The 22083-nt window shown below is 39.5% G+C and overlaps 1 protein-coding gene across 5 annotated transcripts; it reads left to right on the top strand.

The window, feature by feature from the left end:
- Nucleotides 1-998: 998 nt before the first annotated feature.
- Nucleotides 999-21560, top strand: SLC30A6 (solute carrier family 30 member 6). Of its 5 annotated transcripts, none has more exons than XM_049831035.1 (14): nucleotides 999-1104; nucleotides 3932-4018; nucleotides 4639-4723; nucleotides 5685-5727; nucleotides 8245-8310; nucleotides 8733-8813; nucleotides 10043-10078; nucleotides 10894-10988; nucleotides 11710-11758; nucleotides 13717-13836; nucleotides 14124-14226; nucleotides 14536-14583; nucleotides 15173-15241; nucleotides 16721-21558. In XM_049831035.1, the coding sequence occupies exons 1-14, from the start codon at nucleotides 1102-1104 to the stop codon at nucleotides 17216-17218; spliced, it is 1383 nt and encodes a 460-aa protein (XP_049686992.1). In that variant the 5' UTR covers nucleotides 999-1101; the 3' UTR covers nucleotides 17219-21558. The 5 variants fall into 5 exon arrangements, with proteins under 5 accessions (XP_049686992.1, XP_049686994.1, XP_049686996.1 ...); XM_049831037.1 differs by lacking the exon at nucleotides 999-1104 and adding an exon at nucleotides 1677-2004; XM_049831038.1 differs by lacking the exon at nucleotides 999-1104 and adding an exon at nucleotides 2011-2134.
- Nucleotides 21561-22083: the final 523 nt, after the last annotated feature.

The raw sequence follows: 22083 nt of genomic DNA, 5'->3' as shown, positions 1-22083 counted from the left end.
TCGCTTTCTTCCCAAAGGCACCAATAAATAGCCTGTCTTGTGACTAAATCTTTCTGTACATTAAATCACATGCAGGTGTTTTGTAATGCAGTTTTCCTTAAAAGGGCTAACCTACCTTCCCAGAAAACTTCAGTTTTGTATTTTGTTCCTTCTGACAGAGCCTACTGGGCATTAGTGCTCCGCCAGTCAGGTCACACAAGGAGATTACTGTCACCTTGCAGCCCTCGCCTCCCCGTGTTCCAGAGCCTCAGTAAGAGCGGTCACGCTGCCTTAAACGTGGCTCTGTGTTTTTCTTCCCGCACAGTCCCCTCTCTGCTTCGGACCACCGCAGACTTTGGGGTGGGGTTCGGCCGACTGTAGATCACGCTGGTGAACGGTAGCGCTTCCAGTATTTTAACACATTCAGAGCGACGGGAACAGTTCTCAGAACTTCAGCGCGCAAAGCAGTGACCGCGTTTTCAACAACAGCGTTCCTGTGGTTCTCAGAGCTACTGTCCTTTCCAAGGTTTGCGTATTGCTAGAAAAAAATCCACTCGGAGGTGCGTACTTGCTGCCGTTAATGCGGACTACAGCAGCAGAGGACCGGCCCTAGTGACGCTATCGCGATTTTGGGTGTACTTTTGTATGGCGGAAGCGGTGACACGAAACCGTCCTTCCTTGGAGTATCGCGACCACCGCGACAGGAGTCCGTCCTTGGAGTTCTGGCGGAGAGCGGGCAGGTAACAGGCAGAAAGGCAGCGGGATTCCACACGCAACCCGTGTGTCACGGGGGAAGGCGGTCGGGCTGAGTGAACCTCTGTCGCGCCCCCCCCCCGGCCTCCCGCCTGCGGCCGCCAGCAGACTGCCTGAGGCGCCGGCTGAGAACGAAGCGACGGGGGAGCGGGGGGTGTCCCGCCGCGCTGCCGCCGGGGGAGGAGGGGCGGGCTTCCCCGCCGCCGAAGGCGCCTCCCAGCCCAGGGGACGGGGCGGGCGCCCCTCCGCCTGCCGTCACATCCGCTGCCGCGCGTGGCCTTACGGGTCCGCTCGTTGCCGTAGCGACGGAAGCCTCCTCCGCCTCTTCCGGCTTCGCATGGCGCCGTCTCTTCCGGTGCGGGCAATAATATGGTGAGTGGCCCGCGCTTTGGGGGGGGGGGGGGGGGGAAAGTCGCGCGTGGGAGCGGGGCGAGGCTTAGGCCGTGTGGGGCGGCCGCTCCCGGGCGGGGCGGGCTGCCCGCCCGCCCGCCGCTGCGGCGGGGCCTGGCCGGGGCAGAGCGCCCCCGGGCCCCGGTGCCGACCCGGCCTAGCGGCGCGCCGCGCCGCCTCCGCCGTCCCCCGCCCCACTCCTGGCGCGAGCCCCGCCGAGCCGGCGGTGACGTGGCTGCGCGCGGGGGTCCGCCCCGCCCGGCCGGGCCTCCGTCGCGGGCGGCGTAACCCGTTACCCGCCGCCGAGCGCCGCCGCTCGCCGCCCGCCGGCGGGTCGCTGGGGAAGCGCCCCTCCCTCCGCCGCGGCGGGGGCACCTGCGGCGGGGCGGCCGGGCCTGGCGCGGTCAGTTAACGGCTCCGGCGCCCGCGGGGAGCGCGCGGGGCGGCCGTCCGCGGAGTACTTCCTCTTCGCGGCCCGCCTCCCCCGCGCTTTCCCCGGTCACCGGCGGCTCCCCGGGGCCCCGGCCGGTGGGCGGCGGAGAGGCGGCACTGCGGGCGGGGGCGGGGGGGGGAGGGTCTCGAAGGAGCGACCCGCGCCCAGGCCTGTGCTTTGGGCCTGGGCCTGGGCTTCAGGGCTGTCGTTCGGCACCGGATCGGCCGGGGAGCTGAAACCCGCATCGGGGCAAACGGGTTACGTTGCCCCCCGCTCCCGCGTGTCAGCGACCGCCACGGGACCGTCACCCCTGCTACGGACAGCTCGCTTCCCCGAGGGGAAAAGTCGTTCTTCTGGCAACGACCACCCGGCATGCTTGTTCTGCTGGGTGGCTCGACTTTCCCTTTTTATGCTGAGCACAACTAAGCTGACATCGGTATCCGTAACAGGTACCGTCACCTGTTGGCACTGCTGGAGCAGGCACTCGCGCTCCCTGTAGAAATACTTCTTGTACGGCAGTTGTAGCACCACGTACAGCGGCTGAGGTGCGGGACAGCTGCCCTCCTGCCCGGCACAGAGGTGTTTTCTCTCCGTTGTGTCGGCAGAAGTTTAGGTGCTCGGGACGCTTCAATGCCAGAGGGCAACATCGGCTGGCTTAGAGCTTGCTTCCAGGGGCGAGCTGCGGCTAGCGTGGGTTTGCACGAGGTTCTCCTCTGTTGGTGCAGCATACGCAACTTTAACGCACGGCATCCTTCAGTAAGCGGGGAGGTGTTGGCACAGTGCGGTTTGGCGATGGGCATACGGCTAACAGCATGGGAAGGCAATGGCTGCTAAGGTGACAGAGTAACCTTCATAAGCAGGCGGTCCGCTGCCTGTTAGAAAAGCTTTCCAAAGTGTTCTGTCAGCCTGTATGCCTCTATTGAGGGAAGAAAAAAAAAATCATTACGTAACAATTTGCTAGTAAAGAAAATAGTAAGTGCTAGCCTTTTGCCCCCAGTGAGCTAAACTTGGGTCTGTAGTACTGCTTTTTTAATTCGTGGCACCAAGGCGTACCTGTATGTCTACAGATAATATGAGATACAGCTGTGTCGACAAACATGTCTGTAAGTTAATTGAGTCTGTTTTGGTGACCTGCCCGTTAGTATGTCTTTTTGTTTTCTGCTGGCAGTTACAGATGCGATAGCTTACAATCAGACCTTATTTCATCCAGCCCCAAATCGCTGCATATGACTGACCATCCATTACAAGTCCACAAATTTCTATTGCAAATCAGAGGGGCTTTTCACGTGGCAAGCTTACGTCTTTGTGGGGAGAGTAGAAGGGAGGACAACTAACTAGAAGCATGGGCCCTCTGAGGAAGAGGAGCAAGTGGCATGGTTGATGAATTTTTCTGGTAGTCATAGAATCATTTAGTTTGGAAAAGACCTTCAAGATCATCGAGTCCAACCATCATCCATACCCACTAAATCATGTTCTGGAGTACCCTGTCTACTCGCTTTTTGAATACCTCCAGGGATGGTGACTCAACCACTTCTGTGGGCAACCTATTCCAATGTCTGACAACCCTCTCAGTAAAGAAATTTTTCGAATATCTTAACCTAAATCTCCCTTGCCGCAACTTGAGGCAATTTCCTCTCGTCCTATCTCCAGCCACCTGACAGAAGAGACCTGTCACACTTTCAGGAGAGCCACATAGCACCCCCTCGTCCCATCCCGCTCCCTGTATGCACATACGTCCTCTCCACCCCAGGAAAATGCTCATCTGCATGTAGTTGGAAGTTAGGAGAGGGAGACCTACAGTGACCGCATCTACTGTGCATGTTTATGTTAAGCTACAACGGAGATTGTTTGTATGTCTCATCATGTTACTGGCCTTGTGTCTACCACATTGCAGATGATACCAGCATTGTTTTTATTTCTCTGATGGGTTCTCATTTTTTTATACATATATATATATATATACACGCACACACACATTATTTTCCTGTTTAATAAGCCAGTTGGCTTTGGATAGGAAGTGAGCTTTGGTAAAGAAAAACATTTGTGTTTCCAGAACATCTGTAGTAGTTTTATTTAAATAAAAGTAAAAAAGCACTCTTTAAATGGTGTTTTGGTATGTTTTCCAGTAAACTTGAATTCTGGATTATATCTAAATGAAGCTTGATTCCAAGTAATTAATAATTTTCTAATGTAATAACCATGTAAAACGTAAAATACTGCTGAACTTAATGTTTATGGGCTATCTCTACTAACAAAAACCTCATTCTGATTCTTTGATAAAATTATGAAAATAGTTCATAAATGAAGGTTTCCTTTTTGCTAATTTAAACTATGGTTTAAGTAAAATTTTTAATTAAACTTTTTTTTTTTTTTCAGGGGACAATACACCTGTTCCGCAAATCACAGAGATCATTGGTTGGAAAGTTAACACATGAGTTTAGGCTGGTTGCAGCAGATAGAAGGGTAAGTATTTCTCTTTAAGAATGAATAATAATAAAAAAGACATCAACTGTGATAAGTTAAAATACATTATTAACTTGAGTATATTTTGAGAATATTTCTTTGAAATTTTCCAGCTGTGCTTAAAAAAAAAAATTCCGGCTGTGAAGCTGGATTCCTTCCTGTGCATTGTCCTTGTCAATTAGTGTTCTCCAGAATTGTACTTACATTTAATGTGTTCAGTAGAACTGTAAACTGAATATGCATAGATGTTTTGGGGACTTAAATTCCAGCACAAAGAAAGGAACCCACTAATATAAAGTTGTATAAAGCTGTCTTCAAAAGTCAGATGGTGTGTGCTGTATTTAAATGCAAATATTATACGGGGTGATTTTTTTAGACCAAAAAGGTATTTTAAGCATAGTGCACAAGCGTAGTTTACCAACAAGTTTTGAGACGATCTGTAGAGTTAAAAATAGCATATGGGCTTGCTCTGAAATGAATTGTAAATTTTTGGGAGGGAGGAGAAGCAAGTTCTGCTTGCATGATGAAGTACTACAATATTGTTTTTTAAAACCAGATTGATATACTTTTGTCTTGTAAATTTTGGAAGATGTAAAAAACATATTTATTCTCATCAACAGTCCTGGAAGATCTTGCTGTTTGGTGCTATAAATTTAATATGTATTGGCTTCCTGCTAATGTGGTGCAGCTCTACAAACAGCATAGGTAGGTGGCTCTCTTGTGCTGAAACTACAATCAACTGCCATGTGTTTCTTAGCTTGTGAAGTTTCAACATACTAAAAAAGCAAAGTTCAGCACGTAATGGAGTTACGTGGCTGCACAGCCAGGTTTGGAAAGTGCTTCCTTTTGATTTGCCACAGGCAGGTTAGAGGCATTTCTCACAGGCAAGTGTGGATGGGTGAAAGCCCTTCAAAATCTGCAAGGCTTTCCAGACCTGCTGGTCACTTTCCTCCTGCAGTACTCTCTTTAAGATTGCAAAAAAGTAGACTTTTAAGCTAGTCCTCAAACCTGTTCCTTACATAAATAGCACCAGTGACATACAGAGACTCTCACTTGCAGTTGAATCAAATGTTTGTAGTGTGGCAAAAGGCTTCTCTGATTCCAGGACTGCCCCTTTTCAGTATCTTGTATATCTTCTGCTTTTGTATAGGGGCTCCAAGATGCATCCCATCATCTGTGCTGAAAGTAGAATGCTTTACTTTTTTAACTTGGGACACAGGTTTTCTTGCAGTTTCAAGATGGGTTGGAGAAGCAAAACAAGTAAAAAATTCTGTTGAACCTACTTTTCACTGCAGTAATGCACATAAGAGGTCTCTTGCTTTGGCGGATGTTGTGTCGCTGGAAGTACTCCTGACTTTTCTGTATTTAAATTCTTAGTCACAATTTAGTTACAGGCTTAATACCTTTTGTATCTATCTGGGCATTATTACATGCTTTATTAGAATTAGGATTGCCATAATTAAGCTGTTGTTATGAAGTTAAATATATTGGTGTGTTTAGGACATTCATGTTATATACACGTAAAAAAGACAGAGACTTGCTCTATCAGCAGAGACGGTTTCTGTAGGTAGAAGATGGAAAAGAGCTGCACAAGAGGGACTTAGAAGAATACAAGTGATTGCTGCATTGAAAAATTACATTGTTTTAATATTTGCTTTTTTTACAGCTTTAACTGCTTACACATATTTGACAATCTTTGACCTTTTCAGGTAAGGTTTTTTTCCCATTTAGTCTTACTCTTCTTTTGTGCCTGTCTTTGTATATTTCTATACATAGGAAATTTATTTACAGATACAAACACATGTTATTTAGTTAACAGTATAGAAACACTAACTGGTTTAAATATAGCTTAAATGAGTATAAAATTGTACATCGCAATAAACAGATGACGAGAAACACCATAGCTATATTGAGAACGACTAGTAACAAATCAGTTCAGTCATGGATTTCTCTGTGCAGATGCGTAACAATGTAAAACAGAATCAAGCATCAAACTGTTATCCAATGGTTCACTCGGAACATTTCCCTAATGCCACAGTCATTGGTTCTGAAGTACCCCTCAGTTTTAGCATCAGGGAACAGGGAGTATGTAATCCTATTTCTATTTCAAAAGCTAGATCCCACGTGCTCTTCCAATAAGGCCATTGGATATTTTTAGTATTTTTCCTGTTTCCTAACAAAATTATATTAAAACTACTTTAAGCATGAAAGTTCTGAACACTTTTGATGATATCAACAATACAGACATGAAATATATTCAATTCTTACCCGAGTTGCAGGTTGGTAGCAGTGGTTGGGAAATAAACTGCATAAAATGCATGTAATTTTTTAATTATTAACCTACATCCTTTTCCTTGCTGGCTCACTAGCTTATAAAAAGTATGGATCAGCTACCTGCTGTCTGTTTTGCCCATTACATACTATTGCTTATCTGACTGACAGTAAAACATTTATAAATAACAGCAACAAACATGCGGAAAGGAAAACAAATATTTGATATAGACAAAAAAATATTTAATTTGATCTGTGACTGCATTAGAATTGTGATGTAACTTTAATGAATCTCATATTTCTCTTAGAATTTTGTATCTGCTGAGTTTTGTCATCTTGACTCAAAATACCTTTTTCACCTTGGGGAAAGTTTTGATGTTGTATTTCGTATTTGTATAGAATATTAATTTTTTTTTTAGTTTTAGGAGAAGATGGAATACCCTTGGCACTCACATATTAGGTTAATGAGGGGATGGACTAGAAGATTATTCTAACTCACAATGATCTCTTTCAAGAGTTTTGATTTGCTGGAAGGGAGAACAATGCTCAGTAATTCTGCTGCAAAAATCAATTTCTGGTTCTTTCATTTTTGTCATCTTCCTGGTCATTTATAGTAGTCTTACTGAGTATATAATTTACTATTTTGTATATGAGCAGTGTTATTTCCTCTGCTTTTGCTTTTACTCCACACAGCTGTGGATCAGGTTGTGAGGATATGATTATTCAGCAGATGTGGGGATGAATTCTTGATCCAGTCTGATTTAACATTGTCATTAATTAAGAAAGACCTGCATAAAGGCACAGATGGCACTGAATCTGGGTGGCTTCCAATAAAAAAATACTGTCCAAAGGGGTCAACAGAGGAAAAATAGGCAAAGGAAATTATATTCGTTCTAGAAAAATTCAGGCTAGTACCATGGGGATAAAATAATTGGAATTTCAGACGTTCAGTATGAGAGAAACACTTGGAAAGAAAACAGCAAGAGAGACCTGTGGCTGTCAGTGAATGGCCAGTTAGATTAGAGCATGTGTAGATGAAAGCAGCCAAAAAAGTAAATCTGTTTCGGCCATATAAGTATATAAATTACACCGTGAAAGAGAAAGGCAATACTTGGCATAGACTGAGTCTTATTCTAGAGTGCTACATCTAATTATATATCTCTCTATATATCTCTATAAGAAGAGTTTAATGGAGAGCTTTCTTTACTTTTTCACTGGCATACAAAGGAAGTGACAAAATGTGACAGTCCTGTCGTCTTGCTTGTCATGTTCCTTCTCATTTAAATGGCCTTTCTCAGGTTACAGTATTTCTAGGCAAGTTCATAAAACACATGTAAGAAGAGCATTACTGGGTGTCTAGTTTGATGCTTTTGCTTTGTACTTTTCAATACTGTATGACATTACTATGTGTGATAGCAGACAGTATTAAAAGGATTTTCTCAAACCACCTTTGCCTGTTAGCTACATGCTGGGGTACCTGGTCTCACATGCTCCAGGTCCCTTTCAGAAAAATTTGTGGAGTGCGTGCACTGGTTGTGCTGGTTTGTGTCAGGGCCTCAGTGGAAGAATGCATTACATTTGGAGTTAGGGTAGACTTGATTTAGGCTGAGTGATGTTATATTCAAGAAGGTTGGTGGTAGCCTTTGCAAGCACAGCATTAGGCTGTCTCCTGGTGTAAGGAATTAGACCGACTACGGTTCTGCTAAAATTGTTTGCTGCCCTTTTTATGGGAACAGCAGAGACGTTGTTGTACAGTCTCAGTTTTATTCCCAAGCACAACCTTTTCTGGATTCACTGGAAGCCTCATTGTGACAGTGACGGAGGGGTTGAGTTCATGGTAAGACGTGGCTATATTAATTTGCTCAGTTCTGATGGCTTAAGTATATATTTGTAGATTATCCAGTTTGTAAAGGCTGCAGTTATTTATCATAGTCTAATTCTCACCCTTTTTTCAGTTTGGTAACATGTCTAATAAGCTACTGGGTAATGATGAAGAAACCTAGCCCAGTCTACTCATTTGGGTAAGTACTAATAACAAGATCTAGTGTTTGATAATACAACATTTGATATGTTGCTAACTATTGTTGCCTGTCTCCGCTAACAGCCATGACTAATAATCTGTGTGTAAAAGAGCTTAAAAATAAGGAGGCCCAAGGCTGGTGCTGTAAAGAACAGTTATGGAATAGGGGAGGAAAGGGGAGGGACAGTAAAAATAATTAAGAAATGCTTAATTTTAAGCTGTTTGTGATAAGTGGAGTGTTGGCTTAAAAGAAATTGAAAATAATGCCTGTTCCATAAAACTACCAATTTCTTCCCATCTATCTGCTCTTGAAAGAAAGAATTGGAAATAGTAGGTCTGTCCTGCTGGGTCCTGTACAGACTAGAATGGATTTGATGCATTGTTCAATGTTCTGTGTCTCTAAACTTAATTCTCAAATTTCAGGTTTGAAAGGTTTGAAGTTCTAGCTGTATTTGCATCTACAGTTCTGGCACAGCTTGGTGCTCTTTTCATACTGAAAGAAAGGTAGGGTTATGTACTATTTTCTTTAATTTTTTTGTTACGTATGAAGATACCCCAGACTGAGCAAAAGTATATGCATTCTACAAATGGTATCTGTAGAGAGCTATTGTAGAAAAAACTTAAGATTTTTTTAAAACATTGCTAAACCTTACTGCTCACTTATATTGATTATACTACATGTAGGCTTTAGATATAATGATAGGAATTGATAAATGTAATTAAATAGCTTTCAAGGAAAATACTCTTAAGAACCATATTTTCCAAAAAGTTAGATATTTAATTTAATGCGTTTCCCTATGCATCTTGACTTTTTAAGTTCATTAATAAAACTTTTTTGACATTTTTTTTTACTTCAGTTACTTCATGAAGCAACTTCATAATGTCTTATGGATCTGAACGTTTAAACTATCAACTTCACCAGTCCCTCAAAATTTGCTCAAGTATTAATTTGACACACTATCTATGCATTTGTATTTCAGGAGGTTAGCCTAAAAAGTTATTTTAGTCTTTAAAAAAGAAGAGGCTTTTGTTAACATCTGGAATTTAAAACTGGGCCAGTGTGGCTTCCATTTTTCTATCCAAGGGCTCTATTTTCTCTATAAAGGGTTAAGAACTTTGCAATTTTATACTGTAGGTTGATCTGTTGTACTGACAATACACTGGAATGAACTCTAGTAATGATGCACTGCCAAAGCCTCTAAGTTTTTGAACATCAATTTTAGGAAATTCCCAAAACTTGTCATAGGTTTTTCTGTTACAGCTGAAGCTAATTTCTTATTTTACTGGTGGGTGGGTAAAAAAAAAGATTTATATCTCCACTACAGTATCCAACATCTACTTTATTTGGCCTTGCTTAGTGAGAGGCTGTAAGTCAGGGACTTCATACTTAGTTTCTTGTGATTACCAACACTGGTGGTGGCAGCAGCAGTGCTTTTTGGCATGTTCATTTACAAGCATTTTTTTTATTGTGTACGCAGCATTTATGGTAGCTAGCACCTATGTCGCCCAGTTTGGAAGTAGATGGAAAATTACAGCCTGCTTGATTTCAGTGTTAAATGGTTTCATCACTTATAAAAACTGCTGTGCTTATTTAAGCAATTCATTTTTTGCAGTACTGTATCTGTCAGGTTTTGTTTATGAATGGCAGCTAATTCTTCTGAACTGAAAAATCAACTTCAGGTATCAAGGTTTTATTGTGTGAATATAACTCAAATTTTCAATTATTTTTGTAGTGCAGAGCGGTTTCTGGAACAACCTGAGATACACACGTAAGAAATTTTTGACATGTAAAATGATGTTTTTTTCAGTGTCCCTTTGTGTTTCTAATTCTTAATCTAGCATGTGTTAATTATGCAAGTACATTCAACACCAAATTGGTTTTGGTACCTTGGTATTTGTTTCAAACTATGTGCAAACTATATTGTAAACAGTTTTTTCAAGGTACAATTGAAATGTAATACACGTGCTCTCTTAAATGATGATTTAACTATATATTGCTGGTTTTGCTAGTTTAGTTACTCTCATTTCTTATGAAGGCCTGGTATGTGGCAGGGGAGGATACTGTGATCGTTAGGGAACCGAAAGTGTTGCAAAGACGTTGAAGACTAAAAAGAACATGGGGAAAGGAAAAGAAGCTGTTATGGGGCAAAAGACTGGGACATAGGATGTATGGTGAAGTTATAGTTCTCCTAGGAAAGGGAAGGGGCATAGGGCATCATTCCGTAGGAAACTAAGCTTTTTTTAGCTCTACTGCTGAGGGGACAATGTATTTATATCTTCAAAGGACAAACATGTATTTGTGTGCATATATGCAATTAGTTAAGAACTGTTACTCAACACTAGGAACATTATGTACAGCCTAATGTGATAACACTAATGTACAAAGTTCAGTGATAACTGATAAAATGATAATACATTGCCAGTTATTAAGCATTACACTAGTTTATCTTACTCTGGTTTTCAGTCTCAGGGAAAGATACCAAGCAAAGTATTTTAATATTGTTGCTAGTAATTACAGCTTGATTTCATGTTTTGTGATGATGTGCAATTAAGATACTTTTTCCTCCCCCCCCCTCCTCCCTAGAGGGCGACTGCTGGTTGGTACTTTCGTGGCTCTCTTTTTCAACTTATTTACAATGCTTTCCATTAGGAATAAGCCTTTTGCTTATGTCTCTGAAGGTATGTGATAAATTAATCTATAACAAGAATTGGGAAAAGATTTTAATGTTCCTATTTTTATCAAGGTACAATTTGTTTGGTAACTTTCTTAACTAGTGGGTATATATTACTATTACCTCCATTAATATAACTTCATGCAGTTTAGAATTGCCATCCAAATTTCAACTCTAGTTTGCTTATAGGGCTCTCTGAGTAGTATGTAGTCATTAATATGATAAACTGAGTATCATTTTAATACTGAAGTGCCCTTTCTTTTCAGTCTTTTGGATTCAACCAGTGAAGGTCATCTGACAGATAGCAGAACTTTGAAGATATTTAATGGATGTATTAATGGATTAAAAATAAATTAATGTAATAATTCTACTGAATAGCTCTTTTACTTGGGACTTTCTCACTGTGAATTAGGCTTGTGATCATTCCCACTAACTGTAAATTGTTTGTAGTTATATATTATACTTTATATTACCAGAAGGATAATTATGTTGGTTATAATCTGCCATTATATTTGTATTTCATAAATTCAGATTATTATGAGAGATTGGCATTTTACTTACTGCCTGGAACAGTCAGACTTTGTTTTTTTTCAAGTGGCAATGAATCTGTTGAGATACATTTGTTCATTCACAGTGTATTGGGTTCTTCCCTTAAAGTAAAATTTTTTGTGTACTTTAAAATGGATACCTTTACTTGTAGTAACTTTGTTACCTTCTTTCTTTTGCAGCTGCCAGCACAAGTTGGCTTCAGGAGCATGTTGCAGATCTTAGTAGAAGGTAAAGCTTTATAATGCTTTTCAAAATTGTTAGCTTCTGGAAGGCAGTCTTGGTTTTTTGTGTATAGTAATGGTTTGGATGGGTATTGAGGCATAAACTGGTGTGTATTAGAGCTTTTAGAATAGCTTCACCTACAGTAGGTCTAGTGTATGAACTTTTGAGCAAAAATTGTCTCTCATGTTTCCCAGATACATCAATCTAATAAGAATATATCTTTCAGCATAACTTTCCCTTTGAATGCGTTCATTACATTGTATGTAATTCTCCTTGGATGATGTGAGGTAAACTAGCTTTGTCCTGTACAGACTTCAACTGCATTTCTCAACAGTCATTACCCAAGTGATATATTTTGTAGTAATCTGTGTTTGTTTACTCTGTGGGGTGGGCAAATTACTAGGATAGTTGCAGTTTAAATGTGATATATGAAACAGGTTACTCACTAAAGCATAGCTATGGAAACTCCTCACCTGTCCAGCAGGAAACTGGAAAGTCTGTGTCTTCTAGGGGCTGAAGCAGTGTTGCTCATTCGTCTTGTCTGTTAACCCTCCTGCTTGTATTGGATATCGGAATGTGAGATAACATTGTTGGTAAATAATTTTGTCAGATATCAGAAATGTTTATGTTGAGCCGTATGTGTTCATCCAAGTACTTATGCTGTCAGTAGCAAAATAAGAATGTTAAACCATATTGTATAATGTGTTAAGTACGCTGCAAGGCCCATCTGTTTCTGCATGTTGTGATTTTTGTAAACAGTTAAGGAATGCAGAGAACACACACTTGTTAAACAGAAGAATTGATTTGATATGGATATAAGGTATTACATCAGACCAATATTCTGCAAAACAGCTTTGGAAGACTAATAATAAAGTTGCCCAAGTACCTGGAGTTTCAGTGTTAAAAAAAAAAAAAAAAAAAAAAGTGGATAGCAATCACAGACACTATAAGGATGTGTTACAGGGAAGGACACGGATACTTTGAAGGGCTCCCAGATCTGCAGTCTAGAAATACTACTGGGTTTTGAGATAACCTGTAGGCAATTATACCAACAATTTTTAAAAAATTACTCAATTTGATTAGTATGTATACAGCTATTTCAAATGTGTTCTGTGAAGCACTGCTGATTAGAAAATGTCTGCACCTATATGTAATTATGTGATTAAAATTCTCATAGGAGCAGGTCAACACATGATGTCTAAACATAGGTTGGTTCTAAACAGAGCAACAAAACATTTCATGTTGTCTTTTCCTTTAAATTTTCAAGTATGTGACATGCACTTATATTCACTGGGAAGTACAGAAACCCTTCTCTCTCTTCATGCTCCCATTGATAGGAGATAACTATAAATAAATAGCTTTTCCCAATGTTCCCTCATGGGGTTTTGGGTCTCCTCTCATTCAGCTAGCTGGTCTTCTCCCTCTTTTCAGACTCCATGAATTAGTTAGCTTTGGCTTTAGAACACTTTTGCATACCAAGTTGGCAGATGGATTGAAGACTAGTGATATGCAAACCCCCCAAGACTTACATATATGTAATAGCAATATCTGAACCTGTGAAGTATTTGTGTTGCATAGAGCTGACACAGCTAGCTATGTTACCAGAAGAAAAAAAGGAGCACAAGATATGCATGTATAAAAACTGTATAAAGTTTAGTGTAATACAATGTTTTATAGATGCGAAGGTAGACTCAAAGCAAATTTAAGATGCAGGAGGTAAGTATTAATTTCAGATATGAGATATAATGTGATGTGGATCTAAACTTGATTAATTTTTGCTGACATCAGGCTATTATGGAACTTTGAGCACAATTAGAATGGCCTTTTCAGTCTCCAAAGACATGATTTGCTGTGACTGCAAGGTGTATTTGAAGTCAAATGCCGAAATAATGGCTGTAACTCTTTTCGTTTTTGAAGTAATGATGAACAGCTAGCTGACAACTGCTTTTTCTGGTTTGTTACAGTATTTGTGGAATCATCCCAGGATTGAGTAGCATCTTTCTGCCACGAATGAACCCTTTTGTCTTGATTGATATTGCTGGAGCTCTAGCTCTTTGCATTACATATATGCTCATTGAAATCAAGTACGTACAGTTGTTGCTTAAAAAAAGTAACTCTTTTTGTATCCAGTTTGTGGGAAATTGCATTTTTTACATGAAAGGAATGATGTCATCAAAAGCTGTATTTTTTTTTGAATGGGATTGCAACTCCATGAATATATTAATCTTTTTTCAAAGATGTACAGTTGAGATTAGCATGTGTAATATTCTGTAAGTGCATATAATTTAAAAGAATGAGAAAGAATCAAAATTCTTATGCCTTTCAAAAACGTCAGTACCTATTCTTCTTTAAAATTGTTCTTTTTCTCTAGCAATTACTTCGCTGTAGACACAGCCTCTGCTATAGCAATTGCTTTGATGACATTTGGTACCATGTATCCCATGAGTGTTTACAGTGGGAAAGTACTACTCCAGGTAAGGCAGTGTCACAAACCAAGGGGTTTTGTGGTTTCAGTTTTGTTAAATGTCCTTATTTTTTAAAAAACATAAAATCTATTTTAAGCATTTGAATAGGAGATATTCCCAGGGGAATTTGTGATGTGCTAGAAGAATTTTAAGGGCAGTAGAAATATGCATCATGAAGTCATAAGAATTTATTGTTTAATGCCATTGGTCTCTTGTGTAGGTAGACCAGACTTAAAGGCTCTCTCACTTAAACAGGGCCAGTTAATCTTTATTATAATTTTTTTCTTGGTTTTTTCCCCCCTCTTCTTTTTCTTGAAGACAACCCCACCTCATGTGATCGGGCAGTTAGATAAACTTCTTAGAGAGGTAAGTCAGTGTGTAATGCATAACATAGTGTGCACAGCTAACATTAAGTAAGCATTCAGGAATATGAAGAGTTTTTGTGAGTAGTCCAAGAAGATTGCTAAAGAATAATTTTTTAAAATATTTTTTAGCTGCATGTAGAAAATATGGATCTTGCTGTCTAAGATGAATAGTCTCATTCGGGTATCTGGAACAAATCTGTTAAAGTAGTGCAGACTGTTTTTATTGAATAAATTTGAGCTACTGTTCGAAGTGGTTTACAAATGTGAGTGGGGGGAGGAAAATGAGTACAAGCAGCTGTTGACTTACAGCATATTGAGTTGAGAAAATATTGCAATTTGGCAGCAAGAGTTACTTGAAATTAGTTACTTCCACTTTTTTGATGGATTTGGATGTTTAAGGGTAGCAAAAGTACAGTAGATAAGCATTAGCGGCATCATTAGCAGACATCGTCTGTTCTGTGTATGGAAGCTTTTATTTCACTACTGAAAATGTTGTATTATTCAGCTATGTGTACAAGTACATTTCTAAAAGGATTTGAAACATGATTTCTAATTTATTTTCATATTTCTGGATGTTTGTGTAAAATTAGGTTTCAACTTTGGATGGTGTCTTAGAAGTTCGAAATGAGCATTTCTGGACATTAGGTTTTGGCACTTTGGTAAGTTATGTCTATTATCTTTTTAGCCTTTAAAAAAGAGTTGTCAGTTACTATTTTAATTTTTTTATTTAAATAATGTATGATATGTCTCCTGAAATCTTAAATATAAAAAACAATTGCTGGAGTCAGTACTCAGTCCTTGTGATTTATTGCAAAACTTCTCTTCCCCTGTCCTTTATGGTTTTTTTAAAGCTTTGTATTTGGTTAATATCATTTAAGTATATCGGACCCTTGGATTAAAGCATGCATTTTGCAACTGTAATATTTGTTTTATATTTTGGCAGTGAAGAAAACCCAACATTTTTCAAATGGTATATTAGCATAAATTGTCTCAGAGGGGAGAAAAAGGAAACTGTAAACCTATAGGTACCAAAGGTCTACTGTAGAATCATATGTTTTCAGCATTTTGGGGCAGGGGGGAATAAAACAACTACAGTTGTGTTCTCATGTTCTGTAAGCTGAAAGAAAGCAAGGGTTTTTTTGTGATACAGAATGATTACACAGAACTCAGTTATTCCTAAGTTGATGCAGGTATGTTGTGACAGCCAGAAAATTAAGACTGTTAGAATTTTTCTCTACTTCTGAATTCTTCCAGTATGCTACCCTTCTTAAAAAAAGAAAAAGGCAGCAGCTCTGACTTGCTGATGTGAAAACAGCTTTCAGTTTACTATTCTGCTGCCCAAAATACTGGATCACTGCATTGTTGGATTGATCACAGATATTTACAAAACCTTTGTAAGCATATTTACCTATTGGCATCTTCCAGATTGTAGTAGAAACTTCCTGGGACCTGGATATGTTTTCAGCTGCACCATCTGATGTAAAAATGGCTTATATAGCACAAGGTGTGAACCATGTTCTTCATTAAATATGAACTGAAAATGCATGTGAGGGGTTCTGTTTTGTGTCCTGTTCTCTTCTGCAGCAGTAGTTCAAGGTAAACGAGATAGTGTTACTGAGAAGAAGGCAGGGGAAGCCCACAGTTATGGGCACATCCAGGAGAAAATCTTTAAGTCTGAGTTCCACAAGGGGCATTGCCTCTGTTCTTGCTAATGGTCCCGATTTGAGCGTGTCTGCCACGCATGTTGTCCTCTTATCTGCTCCAACAGCACAGTGATGACACTTTTTCCTAAATTTGGCCTATGGAGTTTGTCTGCACTTTGTTCTTTTGGGCCACTTTTTTTCCCAGCTGTTGCCTTTCCATTCCTGCTATCACATGTATTTTATAGTTTGGTTTTAAGTCTCACGTTTCCTGAATTATGATCTTGCTATGTTCATAAGAGTTTAACGCATTAGCAAAGATCAAATTGTATCCTAATTATGGAGTTACTTAATAAGTTTCTTAATTCAGTCAATAGTCTCCACTGTGAAAGGTCTTTGCATAATTCTCTGCAGGATAACTTACCTCCTCTTGAATGCATATGGAGAATCTTTATTGAAGTAACAGTTAACAGCCAACTTATTTTTATCACTTTCTAGGCTGGATCAGTACATGTCCGAATTCGGAGAGATGCAAATGAACAAATGGTACTTGCCCATGTCACTAACAGATTATACACATTGGTCTCTACCTTGACTGTTCAGATTTTCAAAGATGACTGGATCAGACCTACCTTATCATCTGTGCCTATTGCAAACAATATTCTGAACCTTTCGGATCATCATGTTATTCCAATGCCATCTTTGAAAGCTGCTGATAATTTGCACCCTGTTACATCCACTCCAGCTAAGCCCAGCAGCCCACCGCCAGAATTTTCTTTTAATACACCAGGCAAAAACGTGAGTCCAGTCATCCTTTTAAACACTCAAACGAGGCCCTATGGATTGGGCTTTAATCATGGATCCACACCCTACAGCACTGTACTCAATCAAGGATTTGGAATACCAGGAATGGGAGCAACTCAAGGATTCAGAACTGGTTTTACAAATGTCCCAAGCAGATATGGAACAAACGCTCGTGGTCAACCCCGACCATAATAAACAGCATTATTTATTGTACTTAAGGGTATTGACTTAATTCTTTTATTACCCAATTTTTATAAACATTTGGAATGTCAGATCATTCTAAATGGCTGGGAACAAGTGCATTGTTCATATTCATGAAATGGTTAAACTGCAGTTTTTTTCTTTGCATCAGCGGTAGTCTGTATAATGCCACAAATATTTTCCAGACTTATGATACTTTACAGGTAGTTTTTATAGAGTGTCTATTTCTATTCACCTTTTTATTCACTTTTCTTTATTTTCCCAAGAATGTATTGTGATATAGCACAACTCCATAAGAGAGTAAAATTGTGACCAGGTAGCATTTTTTTTCCTAATGTGAATTGCTTACTGAATGCTGAATAGCTGAGAGAATAGGAAATTGCGGAAATAAAAGTCCAGGTTTTTAGAGATGTTTTGATTGCTGTATTAAGCTGTCTTTTGGCAAAGTCACAATTAGTTTTTGGTTGCAAAAGTCCATCAATATTCATATTGTAGCCATTGTGAAGACAATCTGGCATTTCAGATTCCAATTAATTTTGTGAGACCATGTTTCTACATTTTTATTGATGCTTTTATAGAAATTCAGATGGTTCAGCAACCATTTTCTAGTTGTAAGTATTCCACATTCATCTCTGATATTTCTTCCTTTTTGGTTTAACTGCAAAATTATTTAGCAATATACTGGGAAATAAAATATTTCAAACTTAAGATTTTACAAGCACCTCTTTTTTATGATTAACCCTATTTAAGATACAGAGCAGATGGCTGTATTGTTTCTGAAGCCAGTATTTAATTTTTGACTATGGAAAGTATTCTCTGATTCGATTGTGACTTTGTATTTTTCCTCTTTGTATTTTTTCTGTAGCTTCAGGGGAAAAAGTATCTATTTATATTCCTGGATTATATCCAGAGTACAGGTCAGTGATCGATGACAGTTCTTAGTCATTGCTAGAGCACTTAATCTTTGGGGCACGCTTGGAACAAGACTGCCTACCTTGTCTCTTTTTTTGCATAATCGTTCTTCTGTACATCCAGAAGGCCATGTCTCTTCAGGGCCTTTCTCAGAGAGCTCTTCCCTCTGACTGCTGTCTGTCTTCACTGCTCTGATAAGAGGGAAAGAAATACTTCAATTTTCTTCTGTTCTCCTGTGCAGTATGTTAGCTTATAATTCCCTAGCCAACACCTCTTCTGCACTTTCTTCTGCATCTCTTGTCTGCTGAGGCATGGGTTGCTTATTCCTATTGTTTCACTTGCAACTCAGGGTGCTATATATTGGCTTCCACCTTGTAATCTGTATACTAAGTAAATCTCTCCATTTGTCCAAGGTCGTTACATGGAGCTGTAGTATCTCAGGGACTCCAAAGATATTATGTTACCTGAAGATAATGGGTTTGATAGAGAAATCTTTCTCTTGTAGAACTGAGTTGAGAAAACAGTCTTCATTTGAATTTTGAAGATCTGTGGCCTCTACACTGGCTGAGGATTTCTTTTTCTGCATAAGGACATTGCTTTCCTCTCCCCCCACCCCCCACTACTACCCGTGTTTCTTGCTCCAATGCATGGAGGAGGGTGTCAGTCTTGCAAACAAAGCAAGGTGACATTCTGCATGATGGTATCTTGCTGGGATGTTTTAGGCTGAGGGTAGTGTCCAGACTGCCACTGGTATACAGTCCATGTAAGCTACAAGTAGGGAATCTAGTTCTGTACTTCGTTTGCAGCAAGAGTAACAGTTCCACTGCTGTGTTAGAAAATGTAATGACCCAGAAAACTTGCATTTGAAGATTACAGTGGACTTACATCAGCTGGCTATGTCTCTATGAGGTCAGTATTAGCTCAGTAATCCCCTTCGTTTCATTACTCTGTCTTTATGTGTAGTCTTCACACGTGCCATCGCTGCATAGAAATTCACTGAAGTACAGAACACTTGAACAGATTCTCTGTACCTCTTGGGTGCTGAACTAGACTGCACTCTACAGCATCTGCAACACCTTAGAGCCAGCAGAATGTTTACAATATACTACTCTGGTGTGGCCTATTTGAAAATTGTTCCTTACTCCAGTTTCATAACCAAACACTTGCCCTTTTTCTGACATTTTAAATACATTGTATATATTGATTGCATGCCTACTTGTTTTTAGTAGAAAATTAAAGCTCCATTTTCGTAAAAAATGAAGCTGATCTTTGATTTAAAATGAGAAGAGAGAATGAGAATCTGAGAATTCTGAGTGCAATATAATCACTTTAACAAAATTATTTTTTGGAGTGATTGTTTACAATATATATCATATGTGCAGATGATAAAGATTCTTTTAGAGATTAGAACAGCTTTTTAGCTGCTTTATTGTTATGAATATATTAAGAATATTTGTTACATCAGCACAGAGTAAAATGTCTCCTTTTATATGAGGAAAATAAAATCAGTGTCATCCTTAAATGACAAGGAAAAAGTGGTAATTTGTGTACAAGATTTTATCGTTATCTTTTTATATATATTGATTAAGTGATGCTCTCGGGTGATACTTCAATCTCAATGAGCAGATGTGTGAAACTTCAGAACTTTTGCTTGATCTGCTGCCAATGTAGACTGGGTCCTTGTAATAATTCTACAGAAAGCATTTTTACTGCATTTTGTCTTTTCTAATTGTATTTTGCTGTTAGGTGGTCACAAGCTAATTGTTTATTTGAAATGTGGTGAATAAGAATTGCTAACTTATATCGTCTTCATTCCTCGTGATAGGAATGCTGCTCCAGCTAGAGAAAAAAGAAGACTGGTGCTCACTATCATTTCTGCCTACCAGAGGATTTGGCACTGTTAGTCCCTTAACTTGTTCCAGCTGTGATTGCAGAGGATCACTTCACTTATAGGCAAACGCATCAAGCTTTAGAGAATTTGAGGGGCATTCACTTAGGCTTAAGATTCTTGAGAAAAACTGCAATGTCCTGATATAAAGGGAGCTAGAGCACCTACTACAATACAAATAACTAATGTAATATGGGTTTTTTTTGCAGCGTTACCTATCGAGTACTGGCTCTTGAGTTCATTCTCTTCTGTGTTCCCCTTCACCCAAGTAATAACACATACACCTTTGGAAGGACTCTGACAAGCCAGTGACAGCCTCTTGCGGGTGGTAGATAGCTGATTTCCGCCCCCCCCCGCCCCCGAGATGTGACAAATCCTCTTAAAGGAGAGAACCTGTGCAGCAATTCTGCTGATTTGTGTTACTATTAGATTAGTTGAAGTCCCTCAGTTGATTTCTGTCCCTTACTGCCACCATCAAACAGGGACAGAGAAACTATCCAGAGATAGGTTCTTCAACATAAAGCCTGTCTCTGAATTCTGAAGTGATTATCTATACCGTGCATGTCTAGATCCTACAGATCTGGATACTTAGTGATAGTCAATGTTGAAAAAGAGAGTGGAAGAGATACCAGTCCTGGTCTTTTCACTTGTATTTTTTGTTTTCGGGGTATTTTATCAAATGGCTAGACTTTCTCCTACCTGCTTGTTCTCCTCTGCCTTAGCAGCAGTGAGAACCCACCTTGACCCATGTCTTTGCTTTACTGACTACTTCAGGTTCTTGTGCTTTTGGGAGCTTAGATTCTTGGATTCACATGGTTACTGGGCTGATGTAAGTCTTCCTTCCAGCAGTTATTTTTTTAAAGGAATGATGGATTGTATAAATTGCTAAGATGATGATGACCCTCCCCTCTTTAAGTAATCCCTTTTCAGGGCTCACATCCAGTTAAGAGATGGCTCTCTTTTCCTGTACCCTGCCGCTGCCCCCCAAAACCCAAGGGGAAAAAAAAATGAAAGCCACTTCATGTTTTCTTTATGTTTTTAGAACCATTGAATCCTACTACACCAACCTGTATCTCATTTCTTTGAACTGAGTAAACATAACTCAGGAGAACTGCATGCTGAGGCAGTGAGAAGTTGGTGACAAAACTGACGTACCAGAGGTTTGGTGTACTACATGGTTAAAGTACGGTTTCAACTAACTCTATTAGAAATTTTTAAAAAATAGGCTTTTCCCAGTTATAACAACCCTCTGGTCTCACATTTCATAATGAAGCCTATTTTAAGTTAACTTCCAAATTCTTGAAGAAGCAGAGTAGCAGTGCACACTGCAAATGCATACTGCATTTTTCAGAGGCCCTGCAAAGTATGAAGTACCACAAGAGTTCACCTGTAAAAATGAAATTAGCCACACAAACTCATGTTTAATATTTCTGTATATAGCAATTTTGTTACCTTTTTTTCACCACTTTGGAGGGTGCAGTAGGTGCCTTACATTGCTCAGAGTACTCAAACTTCAGAAGATTGAATTTAGTTGTTTAGAATGTTTTCTCATGGGCTGAAGTAGAGGCGAATATGATAGCAAAGAGTTCAAATAGCTTTGATGTACAGTAATATCTGAAAATAAACACATTGTCCAATTTTTAGAATTTTCATTGTATTCTATTTCAGAAGGTGCATGCAAAATAGAAACATTTCTCACAAATGTTAAAGTGATGGGAAAACATAAAATGCTTTTGTTTCATCTTGAGCAACAGAACCAGATTGAATTTCATTTTCAGGCTGTCCTGTAATAGTAAAATTTTACAAATTTGCATTGCTGTAAATACATATTGTGACTTCAAAATATGTATGTAAATATTGTCTTAGGTTCAGAAATGTTTGCTTTAGGAAAATGGCAAAATACAGGCCAAATCTGACATGCCCACAATTCCATAGCTTATTTCCTTTTTAAATCTCTTTGCCTAGGTATGGAACTTTCTAATGGAAGAATTTTGGAGTAGTAAAATACTGACTCTTTTTTCTCAGTTCATCCTTTACCAGCGTGGTTTTTTTGTTG

Source organism: Accipiter gentilis, chromosome 28 (assembly GCF_929443795.1).
Source record: "Accipiter gentilis chromosome 28, bAccGen1.1, whole genome shotgun sequence".
In the NCBI taxonomy this organism is placed as follows: domain Eukaryota; kingdom Metazoa; phylum Chordata; class Aves; order Accipitriformes; family Accipitridae; genus Astur; species Astur gentilis.
Note: the sequence above shows the minus strand (reverse complement) of the source record. Positions and strands in the feature narration are given on the sequence as shown.